This window comes from Acomys russatus, chromosome 21, assembly GCF_903995435.1.
Source record: "Acomys russatus chromosome 21, mAcoRus1.1, whole genome shotgun sequence".
Taxonomy (NCBI): Eukaryota; Metazoa; Chordata; class Mammalia; order Rodentia; family Muridae; genus Acomys; species Acomys russatus.
Window position 1 is genome coordinate 11489102 of NC_067157.1, and position 27440 is coordinate 11516541.

The following is a 27440-nucleotide window of genomic DNA, read 5'->3' on the forward strand; positions in this document are numbered from 1 at the left end:
TATTGCTTACAATTCCTAGGCCTGCAGACTAGAGTACTAAAGTATAAAGGTTTCCTTCGAAGTGACTAAAATATTTGAAATCTATGGCAACGTCTGCATAGTTCCAAATAGATTAAGAATCTTTAAGTTTTCTCCTTAGAAGTGTATAAATTATACAGCATGTAAATATCTCAATAAACTAGTAAAAACTTTTTTTTAATTTAAAGATTTATGTATATGGGCATTTTGCCTGCGTATGTGTGCCTGGTGCCTGAGAGGACACTGGATCTCTTAGAACTAGAATTAAATATAGTTGTGAATCACCACGTGGGTGCTGGGGATCAAACATAGGTCCCCTGGAAGGGCAGCCAGTGCTCGCAACTGCTGAGCCGTCTCACCAGCTCTAGAATCATGCCTTCTGAAAAGCCTTTCCTGATCGCCGAACCCCATTCTCAGCGTCCCCCCTCTACTCTCCATCTGCTCGGCACTTGTGTTTCAATTGACCTTACCTTTCCTTCTTGCTTTTCGGAACTTGACAGCAGCCAGGTTAATTAAGTTCATCCCATAAAGATTGTAGTCAATGAAGAGCTGTAGGAGGTAGGGAATATGCGCTTCATGAGGCTGGTAAAATTTATTCATTATGGCTCCACTTTGCAAAAGTTCACATATCCTAAATGCAAAAAGATAAGTTGTAGGATTATGTTATCTAAAATATCAAACAAAGCAATGAGTATATAAATATGGAAAACAAAAAGCCACTAATGCATAAAATTTTCATTTCATCTTTTCAGAAATTTGTATTTTGTTTGAAGTTAAAAGTTTAAATCAAAGTTTTTAAAGTAAAGAAAATGAATTTTCTCAGTGAAAAAAAAGTAACTCATGGATTAAAAGGGGAAATTTTTTAAACCATATTAAGAAAAAAAAAAAAGAAAGAAAGAAAAATACATACTGGGCCTGGCAGCACTTGCCTGTTACCTCAGCACTGGCAAGCTGAAACAGGAGCAGTAAGGGTATGGCTAGCCTAGGCTTCCCAACAAGATTCTGTCTCAGATCACCAAGACAGAGTTGCTTCTGTCACCCTTTCCAAAAGTAACGAAAAGCCAACAGGTTTTTTTTTTCAACGTTTTTTTTTTTTATTTCAGGAAAAGGTTAACTTATTTTATCTTACGTGCACAAGTGCCTCCTTACAAGTGTTTTTGTTCACCACGTGTCCTGCATGGAGGTCAGAGGAGATCCCATGGAGCAGTCAGTGAGGGCGATGGCTGCGAACCACCATGCGGATGGCTCAGACCAAACCTGGTCCTCTGCATGATCTCTCAACTGCTCAGCTGTCTTTCTAGCCCCTCAAAATAGTGTCATGGCTACCTGACACTAACTGAACACATTCTAGCATCGGTTCCTACTTGTATTCTGTTCAGTATTTGATTATTACAGTAGTTAAGAGGAAAAGTGGGTTATATTTAACATGCAACTTTTACTTATGGTTCTTACTGTAGCATAATTTGTGGATGACAAACAGAAAAATGGGAGGGCTTGAGAGATGGCTCAGCAGTAGAGCACGGCTGCTCTTGCAGAGGACCTGGGTTCAATTCCCAGTGCTTGTATCAGGTAACTTACAACTGCCTGTAACTCTAATTCCAGTACACATACAGACAAGCAAACACACACACACACACACACACACACACATGGGGGGGGGAGGGAGAGAGAGAGATAATAAATAAATTTGAAGGATTATAACATTGTGATAAACTATTTTTAAAAAGGGGAAATGAGTTGACTTTCTTACCACTGACTGTGTGAGAGATGATAAGAGTCCTAAGAACTGTTCTTTTGTACTCCATGGATACAAGAAAAGTAAATAGAGGAGGAAAAACACAAAAACCCTTTCTTTGCATAGGTGGCCACTCTGGAAAATTATTTTAGTATTTAATAGGAGCTATGCTGGGTAAAGTCAGGGGTGGGCTGCACAAAAACTAGTGTTTACTTATTGTACATAGAAGAAAATAACTACTGGAATTAGGGTTGGCGTGCTCTCTCTCCCTCTCTACACACACACACACACACACACACACACACACACACAGAGTTTGGTAAGGTACTCGATGTAATTCAGGGCAAACCTTGTGTCTTTGGTTGCAGTTCCTTAGCTCAATGTGGAGAAACCCTCAATTTATATCTTCCTGAAAGGTTAACTTTTGGAACTCAATACTAAATGGCTGAGAAACTCTTCTCACTAAGACGAAATCAAGCACTCATCTAAAAGGCCATCTATATTTTCCTTGTTACTGTGTACACTTAAATTCTGTGAGTTTACAATGAAATATGTGTTTGTTTCATCCCTGTTTTCAGTAACATGGGTTCTAGAATAACTTAAAAAAATAAGCTAGATACAGAAATTAAGAGTGAAACAAAAACAAAAAAATTCAAGATATAAAGCAGATAGTAAGGAGTTAACAAGAAGACTTCTCTCATTGTAGCCTTACTTCTACAAGTCTCTCCTTATTTTGTTTTTTTTTATATTTTATTAATTTATTCTTGTTACATCTCAATGGTTATCCCCTCCCTTGTATCCTCCCATTCCTCCCTCCCTCCCATATTTCCCTTATTCCCCTCCCCTATGACTGTGACTGAGGGGGACCTCCTCCTCCTGTATATGCTCATAGGGTATCAAGTCTCTTCTTGGTAGCCTGCTATCCTTCCTCTGAGTGCCACCAGGCCTCCCCCTCCAGGGGACGTGGTCAAATATGGGGCAGCAGAGTTTCTTTCCTTATATTGAAATTAAAGGGTTATCTTATTTTTAGTTTTGAGCATATGCATATGGACTAGAGCTAACATGTATCAGACAGTTATCACCCTCCTTTCATTCTTGAGCAAACTCACTACATCCAAGACAGAGAAGCAGGCAGAGGCCGGAAACAAACAAGCCACCTGTGAAATACTCTTCCTACATCCTAATCAGTGGCTTTCCTTCTGGTCACAAGTATGGAGACTTTGCATCTCTATGATAAGGGTGTTATAAATTACAAAGCCTTTCTTCTATCATATTCTTTCTATTATTATAATATTCAAGTCATGGTTACTCATATTTTGGTTTCACTTATCTTTGTACCTTTTCACCATTGCAGGATTGTAAAGATAGATCTTCATAAAGTGTCTTTCCTTCTCATGATAACCATAAAAAGGCCTGAAATATTAAAAAAAAACATTTTAGAATATTTCTGTAATTCAGAGATTAAATAATGCAACTTATTGCCCTAATTAGGTTCAGCTGGCCTAATTCCGTCTTCTTACATTTAATATCATCCAAAACACATTAAAAAAAAAAAACAAAAAACACCCAAGAGCCTGTAACTAAACCTATTAGAGACTTACATATAAAGAAACACCAAAACATTTTTAAAAACTTTTAATACCTCTTTGACTTTAAAAACACCACTTTGACAAAACTCAAAACCAAAAAGAACAGCAAACCATTTCTACACTGCATTTACTTGCCACATCTCTATAAAGACCTTGCTCTTGTTTACTGTGGTGGTTTGGATGAGAATGGTCCCACCGGCTCATATGCTTGATTGAACACTTGGTCCTCACGTGGTGGAACTGTTTGGAGAAGCTATGTCCCGGGGGTGGGCTGGAGATTTCCAAAGGCCCCTAAGCCCAGTCTTGAGCACCCCCACCCAATCAAACTCTTTGTTTTATGAGTTGCCTTGGTTGTGGTGTCTTAGCACAGCAACAGAAATGCACCTGTCAAGCAATGTCTCTAGACACAGGAGGGTAGCTTTACAGCTGTGTTGGTTCACTCCACTGAGATCTCCACACGGCTCCTGTTCGGTTTGGCCTGCGTGAGGCTCCTGGGGAGTCAAGCAAGTCTGGCGGCTCTCCAACAGCCTGTTCTTAGAAGCCTCAGCTCACACATCTACTTGTGACTCTCGGAAAATAGCTGGACAAACTTTCTAGGAAGGTCACCCTTCAGGGATCCGGTGAAGACACTGATGCAGCACTCAGGCATTGACAGTGACACCTCTGTGTAGCCCTTAAGCACTGACAAGCATCTTCATCCAGGCCTGCTACTCCCAAACAGAAGAAGCGAGTGGTCCCATCCCATCTTGACCTAGAAAACTTGATCTGTATACCAAACCTAACCGGGCCAACCTAAGGAAACTACTTTCCAGCTGGCAGTGTAATCCCACAAGCACTGCAGGCTACAGAAACGCGCAGATACTGCTGCTGCTGACTACAACTGAGAAAGCTGAATATGTACATATACACTTGTCTCTCGAGAACACAAATCAGCATGGTACATCCAACAAAAATGATAAGTATCTAGTTGATGAAGAACTTCAACAGTAAAATTAGCATGCAGAAGAATGTCTCGGCCTGAAGATAGGTCTTCTGCAATAACCTAGCCAGACTTAAGGAAGTCAACAATCACTTCATGAGATTTCACAACAGAAAGGGAAGGCATTAAAAAAAAAATCTAGCCAACAAAACAAGGGATTGGAAATGTTGTAACTGGCCAGGCAATTGTTGAGGTTGAAGGCAAGAGGGCCAGGAGTTCACAGTCGACCTGGCTACATGATATTGATACTTACATTCAGAAAGCTCAAAGGACTTCTAAAATATTTTATTTAAAATGCATCTTTCTGATGAACGTTATAGGCAAAAATCTCAAAAATCAAAGTCAAAGTGAAGAAGTTGAAGTAAGAAAAGCATGCCGTGTTGGGATGAAGGCAGAGGCTCTAACAGGACTGCTGCCTCTCTCCAGCACGAGGACAGGGACCAAGACGCTGACTGGACTCAGGGCTAAGCTGGAAGCAAACAGCCCCCTCCCGCCTTCGCCTCTTGAAATACTGGAGTTATGAGCTTACATACAGACATGCCCACCGAGACTTTTTAGTGGGTGCTGGAGGTCCGAACTCAGGGCCTCATCCTTGGACAGCAAGCATTATTACTCACTGAACTACTTTCCCAGCCCAAGAAATGCTTTTTTCACAAAAGCAAAAACTGAGAGAAACCAGAGGGGACAATGCCTTTCACTTCAGAAGCCACAGAGTAACAAAAACTCCATTGACTGACAAACACCACCTCTCTTCAAGTTAGAAGGAAAGTCCAAGAGGCCCCGAGACAATATAGACTACTGCCATTACTACTCTTCAATAGTGTCCTTTAAGAGCATCTACTTTCTTTCTCAGCTTTATTTATTAAACTCACAAGTTCAGTACAGAGAGGCAAATTATATATCATGATATGCAGTCTACGTGCTTTATACGTAAATATATATGTTTAAGGTGTATTTAATGTGTATGTGACTAAAATAGATAGAATCTTCATTTTTTAAAAGATGTATTTACTATATATACAGTGATGTGCCTGCATGTACATCTGCACACCAGAAGAGGGCACCAGATCTTATTATAGACGACTATGAGCCGCCATGTGGTTGCTGGGAATTGAACTCAGGACTTTTGGAAGAGCAGACAGTGTTCTTAACCTTGAAGTCATCTCTTATCCCAGGATCTCATTTTCTTATAGGTAAATTTCAACTTTTTCCTATTATTGTGGTGTTTTTTTCATATACATAGACACATCTCTCAAAAGATAAGTCATCTTTACCCAAATAAAAGAGAAGACGACCTACATTTATGTGGTCATATTATCTTTGCTTTGTCTTGGTTTTGTTAATAATCTTTTATGCTTTTCTTTTTTTCAATTAGTCTCTTAATTTCAGACATTGAGTAAATCTCTGACTATTAAGTAAAACTTATTTGGAAATCTGTGATTCTGGTTTCATATATACTGCCCCAAAATATAGCCTAGAAGTTCTACTCATCGTGTTCTATTTCTTTTAGCCAAAAAAAAGGGTCTCTGAGTAATTTTATCTCATTTTATTGGGGAGCAAGTATGGAAGATCTGTCTACATGCAGGTGAGCACCATCCAAATCATAGCAGGAAGAAAAAGAAAGAGAAAAGGTGGTTTTTCTCTCCTCTTTCCAGAACTGGGCGACAAATACCCCCCTGCCCCTACTAACCACAGCTTCAAGCTCTCCAGCTTTTGTAAATGTTGATTCTGTTTCTTGGACTTACACCAACAGATTGCAAAGGTCTCAGGCTTTCAGCCTGGAGCTGAGAATTATACCATTAACCCTTCTGGTTCTAAGGCTTTTCCGACTTGGGCTGGACCAGTATCCAAGGGGTTTCAGCACACAGACTGTCTTCTGCATCTTCTCAGCCTCTATAACCACTGACACAATCCCTAACACACACTCTCAATATCTGAGCCTGTATGCTTACCCAGGGCTAAGTCTGTATTCTATTTTTGACTCTTTTGACTAACATAGTGCTCAACACTGTGAAGAGGTACTAATGTGCACTAATAAACAAATCAACATGGTTATTTCTAGAGGAGGAATAAAATTAAGAGCAAAATTTAATTTAATTCAAGTTATGCTAAATGCTAAAGTAGACGAAGAATGGGCTAATGTAGAGAATGACATATGTCACAACTCTCCACCAGCTGAAGAGCAAGTCTTGACTCAGCCTTCAGGGTATGTCAGAGGCTGACCATTGTGCGCCTCTCCCTCGCTACTACCCTAGTTCAAGCCACCACTTTATTACCTAGACTGACAGAATAGTCATGATGTGCTTCCTGCTTTCCTACCCATGGCTTCCTACAATCTTTGTTCCCCTATAGAATTGCTAAAGGAACCTAGTAAGTCAGACCCTGGCTGCTCAGAAGAACATTCAAAGTTCGCAGAATAGCCTTCTATAGTGATTCTCAGATTAGAGTGTACATCAAAATTGATAGAAAAGCTTAATAAAACACACACTGCTAATCTCCAATGAACAGAGTGTCTCATTTAGTAGGTCCAGGTTGGGTCTCAATGAGCCTTTAGGCCTGTTAGCTTAAGCTCGGTGAGAAACAAATGCCACGTAAAGCATCTTTTAGGGAGAACATATGTGAAAGGAAATGAGCAGAGACACAAGAGACAGGTGGTGACCATCAGGCTTAGATTCTGATCTGCTCCAAGATACAGGAGAAAGAAATGGAGGCAGGAGCTGAGAGGTATCTTCCACTGCAGTGTGATCTAAAAGAAAGAATATAGCAAAGCTACTGTAGAATTCTCAAGTCTCCAAATAAGAGATCCTCCTTAGTATTCTTGTACTCAGAGACTGGCTAAAAGTAGGCCATGGAAAGCCCCGGATCTCACCATTGTTCAGGCACAATCCCTGGAACCACAAACTCGCAACTGTCAAATCAAACAAGCTAATGCTCAAGATACTAGAAACCAAAGTATGAAGAACACACCTTGAAAGTTAGTGTCTACGTGATCTTCTCACACACACGTCTACCTGCTCTCTCTCTCTGCACTCTCTCCTGGCTTCCATTCCAGCCACCTGGCCTCTTGCTTACTACTTTACTTCCCTTTCATTCTTTTACGTTTTTACATCCATTTGACAGTTAATGTCACTGACATTGTCAATGAGACCCTTTCTGAACACTCTGTCTAAAACTGTACAGGTCTTATATTCTTATAGTGTTTTCCATCTTCTTTCCTTCTATCCCATTTACCATGTAACAAACACCTCTATCTCATGTAATATGTACTAGTTGTTACCTTTTTCTCGTTACTTAAATTGTAACCTCTATGGAACTGGGTTCTGTTTAGCAATATACAACTAAATAGTTTAGATCTTGAATATTCTCTAAAGGCCCGTGCCTTAAAGGCACTCCTGAGAAGGTACCTTTAAAAGGCAGAGTCTAGTGGGAGGTCTTTAAGTTATTAGGAGCATGGTCTGAAAGGATTTATGGCACTGGTCTCTTTCTTTTCGTTTCCTATGCTTCCGGGCCTATGGCAAGTAGTTCGTTTGGCTACATGTTCCAATAATGATGTATCTCTTAACACAGGCCCAAAGCAACTGGACCAATTGATCATGGACTATAAATGGAAGCTAATAAAGTGTAACCCAAATCAAGTATTTTCTCTTTAGAAATTGATTGTCTCAGGTGTTTGGTACAGTGATAAAAAGCAGAGGGTCTACAATAGTATGTACAGACATAAATGGTTCTATGGAGAAAATATGAATTACACAGATTTCTACAGTTCTAGGAAGCAGAGAAATGGAAAAGGTTAAAACAAAAACAACTGGGAGTCATTTATTTTTCATTCTGGTAAAAATTTACTTTGTGAAGTTTCAAAAAGAAATGCACTATAGCTCCATCACTATGAAAGTAAAACAAATATGAGCAAAATATATTTCATTTGAGTGTTTTCTTCTAGTTAAAATAACAAAAGTACAGGGAAGCGAAAGTTAAAAGATATGGTCATATACTTACATTCCTGATACTAACGACACTTTGAACACATGCTGAGCAGTGGAAGATGGGTTGCCTAAAGCCACATTAAGTGCTCTGTCGATACTGAGTGCCATCTGAGAAAGATAGCTGTCTGGCTGCTGTCCATAGCCATCGTATGGCACATAGAGGTAAGGAAAGATGCCATGCAGATGAAGACATGTCTTCTGACCTAAAATGTAACACATTGTAAAGTTTAGTCTTGAGACACATGCCACAATATAACATTCAAAATGCAAGTCATTCAAATGTCCTAATGGTGAGCTATAGCTTATGCAGAAGGAAAGTGGTCCATAGCCACCTGCATTAACCATACTTTACAATACGATACTTATAAGCATTTTGCAACCATAAGCACTGTGGTATATCATTTAAATCTGTATAGTTTTGGTGAAAAGACATGTAGCTCCTTTACTGTTACAATCTGACTAGTTTTAAGCACCTCACTGAATCATACATAGTGCTATAAAACTTACAAAATTCCCTGAACATTCACTCTTTGCACTGTCCTCAACTGAGAGGCTTCCCTAAGACAGAGACAACTCTCAGCAAAAAAATAGAAAATACGAGTTCTTGTGTACGAAACTTTGCAAGTGGGAACAGGAAGGAAAGTAAAAACAATTTTGCTATTAGGAAGGAAAAACACCACCGTATAGATCAGTTGTATGAAACAGACATGGACTTCTGCATATTTGCAGCTCCTGTTTGATGGAGTGGTACTACAGGGAGGTACAATGCGATGGAGCTGGGGACCCAAAAGTAAAAAACAAAACAGAACAACAAGAAATGTACATTTTTCAGATGCAAAAGGGGAACTGACTCTCTAGCACACTGCCTGGGCACAGCATGACTCAGAAAGAAATGAGAGGCTGGAGAGATGGCTCAGCACTTACGGCTCTTGCAAGAGCTGGGTCTGGTTCCCAGGACCCACCCTCAGCTGTCCTCCACGGGCCCCAGCACATACATGGTGACCGGAAATTCATGCAGGCTCCCATGCATGCACATAAATAAAAACGAAGTCTTTTTTTTTTTTTTTAAAGAAATACTAGTAAGACTCAGAAGAAGAAAAGGAGAACAAACAAACAAAAAGCCAACAACCACAAAACCAAAATCCATGACAAGGTAAATAACACCAGAAACGAAAGGCAGGAGTGTCATTACTTTGCTGAGCCTGGCAGGGCCGTGGCGTGGTTGCTATCCTCTGAGCACTGGCTCTTGGGTACATGCCATTTGTCTGACCCAAACAGGGAGAAGAGCAGTGACAGACGGACACACCCATAGTTCACATGCTGCCATTCACTACCATTGAGCCATTTCTGTCAGAAAAATCTCCAAGCTTCTTTCTACCCATTACCTTTTCCTCACTCTGATCACCTGGCCTTTTCTTTTGGTAAAAGTGGCTATTTTATTTATCACTATTTCCCATTTCTGGCTTAGATTTACATAAAACATACAGAAAATACTGTGGAGATCTTATTATAAATAACACTGGTCTGCCCCTCCCCCCCCCCCCCCCCCCCGACACAGGATCTCTGTGTAGCCCTGAATGTCCTGGAAGTCACAGAGATGCAACCTGTCTCTGGCTCTTGAGGGCTGGGCTTGATTGACTGTGTATGCCACCATATCCACCCATCTTATTTTTGTTGGTTTTGTTTTGTTTTGTTTTTTAAGAGAGCTGTTCTGGACTTGCTTTGTAGACCAGACTGGCCTCACCCATCTTTTTTTTGGGGGGGGAGGTTGAGACTGGGTTTCTCTGTGTATCCCTGTCTGTCCTGGACTCACTCTGTAGACCAGGCTGGCCTCTAACTCACAGAGATGCACCTGCCTCTGCCTCGCGAGTGCTGGGACTAAAAGCGTGTGCCACCACACTCAGCCACCCATCTTATTTTTAAGGTACTGTTATAAACAGAAATGACAGGTCTAGAAATGATTACAGGAAGTACAGCAAAACTAGAAAGGTCAGTTTTATAATGGGTAAGAGCTAGAACTCCTGGTCCACAATGTTCTAATTGTTACTTTAGTGTTGGGACCAAACCTTGCTACCTAGGACTGCATGTGTGTGAGGTAAATCACTGATCAACATACCAGCTACGGGCTGCAATACTCTGATCTGAACCACCAACTGTCCTATTTTTGAAAACATAGGAACTGTGTTGCCACTGCAATGGAAATTCAGTTTCTATTTGGACCAACAGTTATGAAATTTAATTCCAGAGTTATGAAAAAATCATTTTAGATTAAAAGCAAGTTATTTAGTAAATTGAGGCCGAAATAAGATGATTTTCTAAAATTAGTTTAAAATTCTTCAAAAAGAAAATTCTAGCTATAATGAGTGGGTCTTAAGAAAAGATATCTAGGGGCTTGAGAGATGGCTCAGAGGTTAAGAGCACTGACCGCTCTTCCAAAGGTCCTGAGTTCAATTCCCAGCAACCACATGGTGGCTCACAACCATTTATAATGAGATCTGGTGCCCTCTTCTGGTGTGCAGGCAGAGCACTGTACACATAATAAATAAATATTTTTTTTTTTTTAAAGAAAAGATATCTATAGATGACCTGCTTACATGCTTTCTAAATACCTCACGAACAGGAGCTTTCAGCAATCCCCTGGTAGATATAACCCACGACTGAACTAACAGCAAATATGTTAAAGGAGAAGCTGAAGAACGTAGAAGACACAGAAATGTTCCCTTTAAGTGAACAAATAAATTCAAGACCAGTGATCTACAGAGTCACTAGTCACATCCCACAGCGACTGTAACAACTTAAAAATAGTAATTTTTTTTTTTTTATCATCAATGTATCTTAATGGAATTTTGGTTAAAATGCTTAAGAGAAACAAATATGATTTCCATTAATGAGCTCTTTTTAAAACCAATGTTATACCACTTTCCACACTTTCTGTTTAGTAGGAGTCAGGGAAATTATTTTTCTATTCATAAGCTTTAGAGTTACAAAACGTAGGAGTGTATTACTTAGAAAAACGTTAGAAACTATGTAGAAGGTAGCAGGTTAAATGTTTTACATCTGTTTCTTCCTAAAGGTTAGAAACAACTTTGCCAACTACACAGTGGTTCTCAGCCTTCCTAAAGCTTCAGCCCTTTAATGCAGGTCCTCAGGCTGTGGTGACCCAACCATAATAGTATTTTCACTGCTTCTTCATAACTGTAATTTTGCTAGTTATGGATTGCAATGTAAACACCTGAAATGCAGGACTTCTGATATGCAGCCCTCATGGGGTTGGGATCAAGACCCACAACTTGAGACCCACTGGTCTAAAGCTTATGACTTTTTAGTAACTGAAGATGGATTTGAAGGCAGATTGACAAATCTGAAACCAACCATCTTTTTATTCAACATTAATTGCACTCAATTTCTGAAAGTTAATGTTGGCTTTCTTCTTTCTTTTTTTTTTTTTTTTTTTTTTTGGTTTTTCAAGACAGGGTTTCTCTATGTAGCCTTGGCCATCCTGGACTCACTTTGTAGACCAGGCTGGCCTCGAACTCACAGCGATCCGCCTGCCTCTGCCTCCTGAGTGCTGGGATTAAAGGCGTGCGCCACCATGCCCGGCTAATGTTGGCTTTCTTAATCTTTAACATCTCAATTCTTGTTTTGTATTACAACTGTTGTTTCCATGACTCAGTTGATGACAAAATTCTTTGGAACCTGACAGGAACTGTTCATATTTGAAGGAAGATAGTAATTTCAGGTCTCATGTACAAAAATGTGTTTATTAAATACTTGCAAAATGAAAAAAATGCTCAACAAAATAGAGTATTTGCTTAAGGAAAAAAGAATGAAGTTAAAAACCTGAATATATCTGAAGAAAGAAAAATTCACGAAAACAGAAACGATGACATAGGAGAAATGGGCATGTGTGTCTGCTAAGAATCCCAGCTTATTTAATTCCCTGTTTTGAATGCTTTCAGTCCCATTCACAGCCATACTGACTGTATCAACACAGGCCTGCCGTTCTCTGGTCCCTTGGGATGGCTTGGTGCCTCACACATACCATTTCCCTTGCAAAAAAAAAAGTGCACATGAATTCATGACATAATAACACCTCTAATATGACACAGATATCAGAGAAAGAAAATGCAGGCTACCAAGAAGAGACTTGATACCCTATGAGCATATACAGGGGGAGGAAGTCCCCCTCAGTCACAGTCATAGGGGAGGGGAGTAAGGGGGAAATGGGAGGGAGGGAGGAATGGGAGGACACAAGGGATGGGATAACCATTGAGATGTAACAAGAATAAATTAATAAAATAAAATAAAATAATAAAAAATAAAATGAGACTAAAAAAAGAAACTCAAAAGTTAAAGAGACTTGTACAAAATGAATATGTAAGCCAACTGCTTTTTACTCTAAAATATGTAATTCTATAATAGTACTGGGTTTTTTGTTTGTTTGTTTGTTTTTAAATCTTTTCAAGGTAGGCCCATACCTGGCGCCTTGGAACAGCTCTACCTAACATAAACACAGAGCTGCCAAGTCTTATTTGAGGTCAACTGTTCTACTTCAGCTTCACTAGCCAGGATTAGGCTCAGCTGAGAGAAAGCATTGTAAGAAGTACAGAGGTGGGTAAGTGGTGCTACAGAGAGCTGCAGCCTAGGGAAGGGCTGTGGGTAACTGGCACTAGAGAGAATTATGACTTAGTAAGAGCCTTGCCTTCACTCCAGAAACCTATCCACTACACTACACACAAGATGTTACACAGACATAATGCTTTTAAAAATTAATAATAATAAAAATTAAAGTATTTTAATCTAATAAACTATTTTGAATTCTTAAAGATTTAGGGTACTATCTATTTCTAGGTGACATGTGATCTAAGGAAATATTTCCTTGTCTTCAGAAATGTTATTAGGACACTGTTTATAATAAAAATTGAATAGCCAGGCACGGTAGCGGAGGCCTGTAATCCCAGCACTCTGGGAGGCAGAGGCAGAGAGACAGAGGAGCAGAGAGACAGAGGGGCAGAGGGACAGAGAGACAGAGGGGCAGAGAGACAGAGGGGCAGAGAGACAGAGGGGCAGAAGGGCAGAGAGACAGAGAGGCAGAGAGACAGAGGGGCAGAGGGGCAGAGGGACAGAGGGGCAGAGGGGCAGAGGGACAGAGGGGCAGAGGGGCAGAGGGGCAGAGAGACAGAGAAGCAGAGGGGCAGAGGCAGGCAGCTCACTGTGAGTTTGAGACCAGCCTATTCTACAAAGCGAGTCCAGGATAGGCAAATCTACACAGGGAAACTCTGTCTCGGCAACAACAACAACCTAATATCTCAACAAATTTTAATGTTTTCATAAAAGCTGCGACAAAGCTAGGAGGAGGGAATGCGAGCAACTACTCCTAGCCAAGAAGTGCTTCATAATAGATAGCTGCTGGTGGGGAGAGAGCTAATCAGTTCTCTTCAACGGAACAGCACTCCAAGGCAGGCCTCATACACTGGAGCAGGTGGTTAATACAAATCCAACTCCATCTATTTTTGTGGGGTTTTGTTGTTTTGTATTGAGAGAAAGAAAGAATATAAAGTGCGTTTGCACGGGAGGCAGGTAGCAGGGTCTGGGAGGAGTTGGGGAAATATATTGTATGAAATTCTCAAACAAAAACATTTTTTAAAAGCTTGGAGAAACCCTAGTTCAAAGCCTTTCTAAAAATAGCTAGTCAATCTTTAACTGTACTAGGCCAGCTGTGCAGAGGTCTAAGAATGGAGACCAGCAAAATTACTCAAGAGATAAAAACAACAAATACAAACACTGAAGGTGCAGAAAATCTGACTTAAAAACTGCTACTTGAAAACGTCCAGTTTTAAACACTAAGAATGTAACATTTATATAATTCCTGATTGTTTCATGGTTCTTCTTGCTATAGGTAGTTAATTGTATATACGTGCAATAATATAAATGTATATGTAAAAAATTTAATTAATTAATTAAGAAAAGAAAATGTCTAGTTTTAAAGGAAAAAACTACAAATAAGACAGAAAAATGTGGGCTTACAGACAAGGAGCAAAAAAGCACTTCAGAGAAACTGTCCTTTATGTATGGTATACACTGAATTTACTAGACAGAAACGCCATAGGCAGTTACTACTAATATCTGAAAGAACTAAAAACAGAAGGAAAGCATGAGAACACATCTTACTAAATGGAGAGCAAACTAAAGAAAAAAATCTACTTAACATAAAAGGTAGTAATGAAGGTACAAAGAGACAGAAAACAAAAAGAAACAAACTACTACATTTTGTTCGGATGTTTTGGCCAGAATTATTGCACACATTAAATTTTTGTGGGTTTTCAATCTAAAGATAAATAATTAAGTCTCAAAGTCAAATATCATTCTGATTATGATTTGAAAATTCAGCTGGGTGGTGGTGGTGCATGCCTTTAAACCCAGCCCTGGGGAGGCAGAGACAGAAGGATCTCTGTGAGTTCAAGGCCAGCCTGGACTTGAGAGCTTTAGGACAGCCAGGGCTACACATTGAAACCCCATCCTGAGAAAAAACAAAAACAAACAAGCAAACAAAAATCATCTTAGATACTTCAAATAATGGTAATAAGAAATCAAGAAAGACTTATAAATTTGTTTCTGTAAATGTCTGGGTTTTTCAGGGACTAGAGAGGTAGCTCAGTAGGGAAAAGAGCACCCTGCTTTTGCAGAGGACTGTAGTCTAATTCCCAGCACTCATATGAAGTTCCCAACTGTCTGTAACTCCAGTTCCAGGGGAACCTCACAGACACCAGACACACATGTGGTGCACAGTCATACATGCACATAAAATACTCACACATATAAACTACAAATATTTTTAATTAAAAACAGCCCACAGAATGGGAGGTAAAAATGCATGCCTTATATCTAATAAGCAGTTTATATCTAGAATAAAAACTTTTATTAACTCAATAATAAAAAGAGACAACTTTATTTTAAAATGTGTTTTCTAGTCCTCACTTACCAGGAGATTGGGACAGATGTGAGGACATCCCACTGGGACTCTATGTCAGACAAATATAGGAGATGGGGAAATAGAAGGATCCAGAGGATCTTAGAAACCTACAAGAAGAACATTGTAACGGGTGGATCAGGGCCCAGGGGCATCTGCTCAAACTATTGCGCTAACCAAGGACAATACAAGTAGTAAACATTGAACCCCTACTCGGATCTAGCCAATGGACAGGTCATTCTCCACAGTTGGGTAGAGAGCAGGGACCGACTCTCACATGAACTCTGGTGCCCCATATTTGACTACCTCCCGCTGGTGGGGAGCCCTGGTGGCACTCAAAGAAAGAATAAGCAGGCTACCAAGATGAGACTTGATAGCCTATGACTATATAGTGGGGGAGGAGGTCCCCCTCAGTCACAGACCTAGGGGAGGTGATACGGGGTGAGGGTGGGATGGATGGAGGAACAGGTGGATACAAGGGATGGGACAACAATTGAGTTGTAATCTGAATAAATTAAATTTTTAAAAATGTGTTTTCTAGTTTAAAATTTGAAAATCCCATAAATTTCACATCTGAGGTGAGGTCCTCAGCCTATGGCACTCCTGAAGGTGACAAAAATGCTTAGGAGGTAGAGCCTAGTGGAAGGAGTTAGGTCCCTGGATGCATGTCCTCCAAGGAGATGAGATCTCAGTCCATCCTCTTCTTTGGGCTTCCTGGATGCCATGACGTAAGCGCCTATCACGTGTGTCCTCATCACAGATACACAGGCAGTGGTCCATACATGCTCCTATCACATGTGTCCTCATCACAGGTACATAGGCAGTGATCTAATACATGCTCCTATCACGTGTGACCTCATCACAGGTACACAGGCAGTGGTCCATACATGCTCCTATCACGTGTGTCCTCATCACAGGTACACAGGCAGTGGTCCATACATGCTATCATGTGTGTCCTCATCACAGATACACAGGCAGTGGTCTAATACATGTTCCTATCACGTGTGTCCTCATCACAGGTACACAGGCAGTGGTCCATACATGCTCCTATCATGTGTGTCCTCATCACAGGTACACAGGCAGTGGTCCATACATGCTCCTATCATGTGTGTCCTCATCACAGGTACACAGGCAGTGGTCCATACATGCTCCAATCATGTGTGTCCTCATCACAGGTACACAGGCAGTGGTCCATACATGCTCCTATCATGTGTGTCCTCATCACAGGTACACAGGCAGTGGTCTAATACATGCTCCTATCATGTGTGTCCTCATCACAGGTACACAGGCAGCGGTCCACACAGCTGTGGATGGCACCCTAACAGGGAGCCAGACTACATCTAGACTCCTTGAAAATAAATTCCTCATATTTTTCTAAGAATGAAAAAATAAATAGCATCATGAGCAATGTATCAAACATTTTACATAAAGGATGCATGAATGGAAAATAAGCACGTAAAGACGTTCAACACCGACATCCATCAGTAAAATGCAAGCCAAACCCACAGTGAATATGACTTCACTACCCACCAAGAATAGCTAAAACATGAAAATTAGAAAATAAGATGTTAGAGAGAAACTGGAAATCTCACACCCTTCCTATCTACACAAAAAAATGTATATATAAACATACATATCATTATAATAGTCAAAAAATAGAAACAATCTCACTTGTCCACCAGTTAATAAACTACCAATATAATGTAAAATACCCCTCCAGAGAAATGCTATTCACTGATTTATAACAAAATGAAGAGCAGATATATGATTCATATGGATGAACCTTAAATAAAGCCAGGCACACAAAAAGCAAACTATGTAACATACAATTCCACTTATAAGAAGTGTCCAGAACAATTTTTTTAGATTTAACTATTTAATGTATGTATGTATAGGAGGCTCTATTTGCATGTATGGCTGCATGACAGAAGAGGGTCTGAGGTCCCATTATAGATGGCTGTGAGCCACCAATGTGGGTGCCGGGAATTGAACTCAGGACCTCTGAAGAGCAGCCGGTGGTGCTCTTAACCTCTGAGCCATCTCTCCAGCCCCCAGATTAGACAGGTTTGGGTTTTTTTGTTTTGGTTTGTTTTGGTTTGGTTTGGTTTTTTTGTTTGTTTGTTTGTTTGTTTTGTTTTGTTTTGAGGCAGAAAGAGATCAATGGTTGTTCATGCCTAAGGGGTTGATGAAAAATGAGGAGTGAGTGCTATTGGGCATATATAATTTTTTTAGTGATAAAAATACTCTAGGATGTGGTGTTGGCTGCCCGATTCTGAATGCATCAGAGAGAATGGAATTGCACAGATTGGGTTGAGTCATATAGTATATGAATTATAGCTTAGCAAAGCTGGTGGAGTATGTTTAAGTCTAGCTACACTGTTTCCTTTTGAAGCCTATAATGAGGCCTCTAACTTTGAACATGCCATTAGAATATATGTATTTATGATGGAGAAGACAAGATATTCCATGACAAAAACAAATAAAAAAAAGAATATATGTATTTATCGAAACTATTAAATTTATAACAAAAATTATGAGCACATGGAGAAAACAATAATCATTAGCCACTAAAGCCACTTATAAATATTTATTTCCATGTGGAGATATATTAAACATAGTACTGTTAAACCATAGATCACTTTATATTTTGTCAATTTATAGTCAATCATCATTAGATAACAAAAAAGTAAAAGATCAGGAATTACCAATATGAGAAAAAGCTTCCTAAGACAATAAAAACAAAATTGCTCCAGAGTAACTACTCTGTAAAGAAAAAGAAAAAAGAAAAACGCAGCATAGGATTCTCCCATTCTTTAAAACTCTCTACCCATACTTAATATCCTACAACTCTTGTGTATGAATTTAAAAGTTTTCTTAGGACCACATTTAATTAGTCAGAACACTGATAGTCCAGTGACTTCTACAAAACATGGTCATTGGGAGGACTAAATAAATAATAAATTCTAAGAATTCACAGAATAAAGCTTTAGGCAGAAACATACTACCCAACCTGCTAAATATAATGCAAACAGAAAGTCAGAGGCCAATACCTTGAAAGGGGTGTGTGTGTGTGTGTGTGTGTGTGTGTGTGTGTGTGTGTGTGTGTGTGTGTGTGTGTGTGTGTGTGTGTGTGTGTGTGTGCGCGCGCGCGCGCGCGCGCGCGCGCTACACTGTTTTGCAAGTGGTGCGGACACCCTATCACAGTATTCCAAGTCCCTCTCTGCCGTCCCTGTAAAAACACGATCATTTACTTCATGTATGATAAATTAAAATCAATGAATACCCCATTGCAGGGAAATGAAAACCGGTGTGTTGATTCACACCCGTAATCCCAGCAGTAGAGTGACTAAGGTAGGAGGCCGCTGCAAGTACAGGTCTGGTTAACAAAGTGAGCCTGCCCCACTCCCCAAAGACTGCCCCACTCCCCAAAACAAAAAGAATGAACAAACAAGAAAAACAAAAAGGCAGGCGGGCACCTTGTTTGCTTTTTCTACTTCTGAGAATTAAACCCAGAGTTAGGCGAGTGCTTTACCACTGGGCCATACCTCCTGCTGAGGAAACAAAAGTTTTGTTTTTGAAAAAATTTAAGACTTACTTTGGTTTCCACTTGGATGTTTGTGCACCATGCATGCCTGGTACTCAGAGATGCCAGGAGAGGAGAGGGCACGGGATCCTTGGACTTAGTTACATCCTATATAGACAGGCACAGTGAATATTCTCTCCTCTCTGGCTTCTTTCAAAACTTTTTCCTTTCTTTTGACTTCCTACAGCTTGAATACAATATAGCTATGATTATGAGACATGTATTGCTCTTGTCTTAGATCTGTGGTTTAATATCTCCCATTAATTTCAGCCTTTATTACTTCAAATATTTTGTTTGTTCAACTGAGTCCATCAAAACTACTTTTCATTGTTATAGTGATTTTGATTCTAGCATTCTCTGTGTAGCTTTGACTGTTCTGTACTGGCTTTGTACACTAGGCTGGCCTCGAACTCATGGAAATCTACCTGTCTCTGGCGCCCTGAATCCTGGGATTACAGGCATGTACCACCACACCCAACTCCAGCCTTTTTAAAGATTAGGCTGACCTATTATTCTTAAGCATGTAGCCTCAACTGACCTGGAATTTAGTACCTAGACTAGGCTGCCCTCCAACTCAGGAGATCTACCTGCCTCTACCTCTCCAATGCAGGGATTAAATGTGTGCTACCATGCTCACCCTCTTAGCATTTTCTAGTCTTGTATGCTGTTTGCTTTTTACATTAGAACCTTGACCAAATTCCTCTTAAATTCCCAATCTGAAAACCCCCCAATCTCTGGCATATCTACGTAGGAATTCAGTTACTGTTTGTTGTAGCTACAGCCATTAACAGCTAAAATGTATTCAATGTCCTTGTTTGTGCATGTCATCTTTGGAGACTATTTAACGCATGCACGACTGTCTTATAGTTCTTTTAGTTATACTAGCACTGTTGAAACAAGCTGGGAAAGAGGCCATGTTCCACGACTAGATGTCAGGTGGCAAGTGGCCTGGCCTCTAGGCCGGGAATTTCATAAGGACTTCCCAGCTTTTCTCCTCTTCCCCATAAGGCAAGTACACCAGCGGTGTCTACTACTGGACTTCTCTTTCCCTAAATCACTACATTTACTTCCAGCTTCCACTTCCAGCTTCCCTGCTAAACATTCAGAGGCAGGCCCCAGCACTACCTTCCCTGAACCTGAGCATGCTCCTGGAAGGAGAACTCTCCTGGAAGGGGGAGGGCTTCCGAATGTTTGACCCCAGCTATGCTTAACACAAATGGTCATGACTTCCTTCCCTTACCACTTCTTGGGTGTACTGGCTTCTTCTGACAAGACGTGGCTCTCAATATTCATTTGTCTTCTGGTTTGGACATTTACTTACCTTGTGAGTTTGTTTTCTATGTTGTTTTCGTGTTATTGGTTGGTTGGTTTTTATTGAGACAGGGTTTTACTATGCAATTCTAACTGTCCTGGAACTCACAGCAATCTGCCTGCTTCTCCCTCTCAAGTGCTGAGATCGAAGATACATGCCACTATGCTTGGCTTAGTTTTGTTTGTTTTAATAGATCTTTGGGCTATTCAGTTTCTTTCTTTCTTTAAGATTTATTTATTATGTATAGTGTTCTGCCTGCATGTAACACCTGCACACCAGAGGGCACCAGATCTCATTACAGACAGTGGAGAGCTGCCATGTGGTTGCTGGGAATTGAACCCGGGTCCTTTGGAAGAGCAGTCAGTGCTCTTAACTTCTGAGCCATTTCCCTAGGCCTGTTCCGTTTCTTTTTTATTGCGAGGACAAGCATAACAATTTCCCTTTCCTCTTCTTTCTCTCTCCTCCTGATCAGGTTGTCTATGTAGCTCAGATGGCTTTGAACTGCTATCCTTGCCTCAGCCTCCCAAGTGCTGGTGTTTGCCACCAAACTTGGCAATTTTCTAATTTCTTTATATAGCTAAACTGAATTCTAAATTGAAATACCTAATTGACTTTCTCTTTCTGGGAATTAAATGCTCTAGGTTTGTCTTGTACTTCATCTAGATGGAGACTAAGTGATTTCTTTATAGACAACCATATCACCTTTTAAAAATTGTATAGTGTTTAAAAAATAAAATAAAATAAAATAAAAATAAATAAATAAATAAATAAAAATAAATTAAAAAACATTTAAAAAAAAGAAGGAAATGAATGAACCCAAAAAAAATAAATAAATAAAAATAAAAATAAATAAATAAATAAATAAATAAGTAAAAAATCAGAATCTGGAAATGGTGTAATCCCAAGACTAAAAAGGTGGAGGCAGGGGAATCATGTTTAAGAATTCCCCCTTGGCTTCATAGCAAGTTTGAGGCCAGCCTAGACTACATGAGATTCATCTCAAAAGAAAAACATCCTGAATAATTTTAGATACATATCTATTTCTGTATCTATTCTTCTATGAAAACTGATGAACTCAAAATGTTGCCTCTAATCTCAACCCAACACCACAGAGACATTCTGGTCCTCTATACGTTAATCTCCCAGCCAATAGCAAGAGACCTGGCTCCTGCTACTCTAAATATATGGCTTATTTTATACAAGCTTAATACACACACACACACACACACACACACACACACACACACACACACAAGAACAGTCCCAGAGTTATTAATCTTCACCACTGAGAAAATTTCATTTAAGAACTATGATTTAATGCTTACTTTTCTGAGTGTAAAAAAGTTTCTATGGAGCCAAATCTATAAATTTTAAGTGACGTGAACCAAGGAAAGTATGCTTGATACATCCAGAAGAAAGAAAGGTGGGAACCTTACAGACCAGACCATCAGGGAGAATCATTAGGAGCTAGTAAGTGTTTCAGGAAAATTAGCTCCACAGTTTGCTCTGTTCCTACCTAGCCAAGAATAAAAATAAACCTTAAAAGTTAAACTCAAGAAATTTCTAGAAATACAATCATCAGAAGGCAAAGTAAAGCCCGGTGTCCGGTATCTAATGAAAAATTACCAGCATGAAGACTTGAGAAAAGTCTAACAAATGATGTACTAAAAGGAAAGCCAAGCCAGCCCTTCCAATGCTGAGATCATATTTTTAAAAAGATAATATAATCACTTATCAGAAATAGTAACAACAACAAATGAGCCTAGAAATTATATAGATGATAGATTTAGTAAGCAGAGCCTTCAAAAAATAATTATAGCATTATTTATACATTCAAGAAATTGCCAGGTGTGGTGGTGTATGCCTTTAGTCCCTGTACTGGGGAGGCAGAGGCTAAGGGCCAGCCTGGTCTACATAATGAGTTCCAGGCAATGACAGGCAATGACACACAGTGAGACCCTATTTTTTTAAAAAAACAAAGCAAAACTTAAAATAATGTTTAAATTAAGTAAAGATATAAATTATATACAAAGAATACAAACCAAAAATTAAACTTAGGGGTGAAAATACATATTTAAGATAAAAATACACTTGAAGATACAACAAACAGAAACTATTTTAAGCATGGAAAGAAACCTGAAAAATCTTCACAACTCTCTGTAACTTCAGTTCTAGGAGGAATCCGATGCTCTCACACAGACATACATGGAGGCAGAACACCAAGGTTTAAAAAAGAATGGTATTACGTAACTAGGCCTCCCACACATTGCTGGAGCTAATGCTAAATTATAGTTAGGGAGCAGAGGGATGGTCTACAAAGGGAGTCCAGGACAGCCAAGACTACACAGAGAAATCTTTTCTCTAAAAAAAGGAGAAAAAAATTTAAACAAAGAAAAAAAGAAGTAAATTTAACAGTATGGACAATCCTGCTCTTATGAAGCTGCAAGAGAAACTAAAGGGTGTTCCTGAGTGCTGGGATTGCAGGCATGCACCACCACTCCTCACTTCTTTTCTTACTTTATTACAAAATTTATAATTTAAACCTTATGATAAACGTGTATACAAATAAAAAATATAGTCTATATGTGGTTCAGCACTACAATAGCTTTAGGCATCAACTGGTAGCCTTATCAGCAAGTGACCACCACTTTAGTCATTAATTTTATTTACTACTAAAAAATATTACAAGAGTACTTAATATGCGACATGATATGCTTTCTCATCTATGAATTTTGATTTTTAAATGGAATTTTTGATGGGCTTACTCTGTAATCCAATTTAATTCCAAATGTTTTTCTTCAATCAAGTATTATGTAAAAAAACAAAACAAAAACAAAAACAAACCATAATTTGGGAGGGAGTAAAGGGTGGACATGGTCAAGATATATTGTATACATGCATGAAGTTTTCAAAGAGTAAACTATTTTGTTAAATATTTAAACATACTTTCAACAATAAATCTAAAGGAATCAATATTACAAACTATTGAAAACAAAAGTGAATGAAATAGGTGAAAATCCTTATTTTTATGAATTTTATCTTAAAAAAAAAAATCATCAGGGGCCAGAGAGCTAGCTCAATGGGTGAAGGCAGTTGCTGTCAAGCCTAATAACCCAAATTCAACCCGAGACCCATACAGTTACAGGAAAGACCAGCTACCAAACACTGTCTTCTAAGCTCTAAGTTTCTGCTGTAGGACATACATACCCACACATATATGCAAAACAAACAAACAAGCAAATGTAAAGAAAAAGCCCGGCCAGGCTGGAGGCTCAACAGGTAAGAATGCTTGGGCTAGGTGAGATCACACCCTCCTGGAACTCAGGGGCCCAAGAAAGAACTGGTGGCTTGCTGGCCCCAACCCGTCACCAGCCTGCTTCCATGTTCAGTGAGAATGACAGAGGAGGGCATGTCTCTCCTGTGGCCTCTACACTCACACATATGTACATGCGTCACGTACAATGCACATATATTCATACATAGCCACAAAAAGTAAAACACAGAACACTTTATCATTTTAACCTTCTTGGGGTGCACAATTCAATGACATGCTGTTCAACTACGGTCACTGACCGCCCCCCTGAACTGAGACTGTCTTCAGTGAACAAGAAATTTTCGTTTCCCTCCTCCCAGCCTCTTTTAACTACCATCCTGCTTTATAAAACTGACTCTTCTAATGATTTCATAAGTGACGCACAGCATACTGATCTACTCTCAAGAAACTCACACTGTAACAGGGAGGATAAACAAAGACTCTCCAATCAGCTGATAACTGCTCTACCAGGACTATCAAACTCAACGATGGCACAAAGGCCAAGCTGACTGAAGAAAGGCTTCACAACAAAGGTGGTGTCTCAAGACAGTCTGGCAGTATGAAAAGCTAGCCACATGAGCAGCTATTCCACACATGAAGACAGCATTTGCTCATTCACGCTGCTAGATACTCTCTCTGTACACTTGACATCGCCACGGTCCGCGGTCTTTAAACCATGTGCATATACAAAGTCTGGAGGATGTTCACTTGGAGGAACAAGCAGCTTACAGAAAAACTTCAGGAAGAGCCGGTGGCAGCTGAAACAACAGCTTGGTGCCACAGCACAAAAAGCTGTGTCGCCCACAGCCTTATGTTATCCATATAGAATAGTTTGAGAACCTTATGTAAGAATCCCAGAACCACACAGAGAAACCCTGTCTCGAGAACGAAAACAAACCAAACACACAAAGAAGAAGCCCAGAATCAGACAGGCAGATCTCTGTGAGTTCGAGGCCAGCCTGGTCTACAAAGCAAGTCCAGGACAGCCAAGGCTATACAGAGAAACCCTGTGTCGAAAAAACAAAACAAAAATCCCAGAGTCCCAGTGGTACTTGTTAGTACTCACTCCTAGGATATTCCCAGAGATTTTTATTTCCTATAACTGGTAGATATTAGGTGTGTGTGTGTGTGTGTGTGTGTGTGTGTGTGTGTGTGTGTATGTGTGTGTGTATGTGTGTGTGTATCCATATATATAACACATGAATTATATATATATATACATATATACACATATATATACATACACATGTATATATATAATTACTTTCATTTTAGGTGTATGAGTGTTTTGTCTGCATGAGTGTCTGTGCACATGTGTACCTAGTGCCCACTGAGGCCAGAAGAGGGCATCAGATTCCCTGGAACTGGAGTTACAGATAGCTATGAGCTGTCATGTGGGTGCTGGGACTTGAATCCAGGTCCTCTCAAGAGTAGCAAGTGTTCTTAACCACGGAGCCTCCTCTCCAGCCCCAGAATTAATTTGTATTAATGAGAATGTCGTGATGCCAAGACAGTTTTATTCAGGGACTACACTTTGGGAAATACTTTTAGAATGTAGGAAGTTGATGATGGCCTCAAACCGGAAAGGAATGTCAAGAGAGTTTTGTCTTAGGATTGGTGGTTGTATTTGTTTTTGTATACTGTTTGTGTGCATGTGTACATGTTCTTACATGTTCTATGTGTGACTACCTCACATTTAGAGGTCAGAGGACAATTTATGAGAGCAGATTCTAGGGATCAAACTCAGGTTGCCAAGCTTGGTAGGAATCACCGTTTATTCAACTGCGCCCTCTACCAGCCCAATTAACACTTTTTCTTAACCATAAGATAATGGTTCTATTTAAAAAAAAAAACAACAACAACAACAACAGCACAAAAGTAAAAAACATCACCCACTGGTGCATTTTATTGTTTTTGTACATATGTTTACAATATATGCATTTTTAAACAAAAGGATCATATACAAATTACTACTGAAGTTTACTTACTTAGTCATGAAAGAGAACATTTCCTCCTTTGATTCTTAAATCTTTTGGTGACTGTACAGATGGCATTATAAACATAATCATCCCATATTTTTGATCATTCAGCTCATTAGTAATTTTTTTTTTGTTTGTTTTACTACTACATACAAGTTGAGCATTCCTTAACAGAAAATACAAAATCTTAAACTCTTTGAGTACCTATATCAAGCTCAAGAGATGTTGAGCACTTCAGCGGTCAGAGAGCCTCAACTCGCTCCTCCTTATTCAATGGGCAGAATCTCACACCGGCTGTCAGAGTCTATTCAGCTCATGGTAAACTTAACATTGTTGGCAAGAAATACCATGTGAATGAATGCTAAGCAGAAGTCATCTACAACATCTATGCTAATAACAAAGATTTAAAAACAAAGAACACTGTCATGCTATCGAGTGATATACAGAAAATCGTAGATCTACAATATGTATGGACCCAGAAAAGTATGAAAATACATTCAGGAAAAAAAACAAAAACAAAAAACTGACAGAACTAAAAAGAAATAGACAAATCTGTAAATTGAAGAGTTCAGCACTCCTCTCTCAGGGTATGATAGAACAAGAGTGATGGATTAAAAAAAAAAAACAGTCTTACTAAGAGAAGTATATACAAATTTAAAATCAAGAACTTAAAGGGCTGATGAGATGTTTCAGTAGTTAAGGCAGTTTACTGCTCTTGGAGAGGAACTGAGTTCAGTTCCCAGCACCCACACTGGACAGCTCACAACCAGCCGTAACTCCAGCTCCCGGGGATTCAATGCCTCTGAAGACATCTGTATGCACAAGATATATGCTCTCACAGTCACACATACACTCATATACAAAAAACTAAAACTTTCAAAAACAAACTAACCTAAAATGTAAAGCCTGACAATTATAAATGTTAGTAAGGATGCAGAGCATGCTGAATCTTACACATTGCCAGCAGGTACAAACCTTAGTACATCCATTTTGGGGAAATTTTGGGATGCATATGCACATATTCATAAGTCTAAATGCTTATGAAGAATAAACAAGAAATCCACATTCATTCTATAGTCAAGCATTAAAACAAATAACACGATAAACAGATGTAACTAACACCCTGTTAGCTCCAGCTGAACATTCAGACTCAGTGCAAACAGGATCCAACAGATACTGCTTACACTTCTTGGAAAGATGTTAAACATGAAACACACCCGCATTACGCTATTCAGCAATCCTCACAGCTACTCAGGAGACAAACCAAGTGTAAAAGAATGAGAGCACAAGGATTGGTGCCATTAGCAATTCGGGTTTGGAGCACCAAAGAGCAAACAGAAATAGTTGCCGAAGCTTCAACAGCAAAGGCTGTCAAACCCGGAAAACCCCAGAACTAGACTTTCCATGCCCCAGACTTACAGTTCATCTGCAGTCTTCTCAGTTTTTATATAACTTACTAATCATGAATAATTTTTACCCAAATCAATGGAGTTTGGTTATTAAACTGACTTTTTACCTTATCAGGATCCCATCTGAATAAAGCTACCAAGATAACCTAAGGCCACAACATTCAAAACAGAAGAAAGGCTACTGTTAGCCCTATTTTTACAAGAAGTTAAAAAAAAAAAAATTTAGAGTAAAATCAAGCCAAACATCTATTGATATATTTCATTCATTTAAACTGCCATTATTAACTTATTAATTAATAATAAGTCATTAATTATTTCTGTGTTACAAAGAAAGTAAAAGCCACGTACAGTGGAGCATATTTATGCTGGCTAGTTTTATGTTCCTCCCTGGGAGGAGGGAACCTCAATTAAGAAAATGCAACCATAAGATCAGGCTATGGGCAACCTTGTAGGGCATTTTCTTTCTTTCTTTCTTTTCTAAAGATTTATTTACTTATTATGTATACAGTGTTTTGCCTGCATATACAACTCCAGAAGAGGGCACCAGATCTCATTATAGATGGTTGTGAG

At 39.3% G+C, this 27440-nt stretch overlaps 1 protein-coding gene across 1 annotated transcript in view; it reads right to left on the reverse strand.

Moving 5' to 3' along the window:
* The window catches only part of Rev3l (REV3 like, DNA directed polymerase zeta catalytic subunit), a 138874-nt gene that overhangs the window by 90621 nt on the left and 20813 nt on the right, over window positions 1-27440 (reverse strand). Inside the window, exons 2-4 of the mRNA XM_051164469.1 lie at window positions 8318-8507; window positions 3092-3166; window positions 489-649 (exon numbers count right to left, since the gene is read on the reverse strand). Of these exons, the coding sequence (XP_051020426.1) occupies window positions 489-649; window positions 3092-3166; window positions 8318-8507 (426 nt within the window). The remainder of the gene's footprint in view (window positions 1-488; window positions 650-3091; window positions 3167-8317; window positions 8508-27440) is intronic.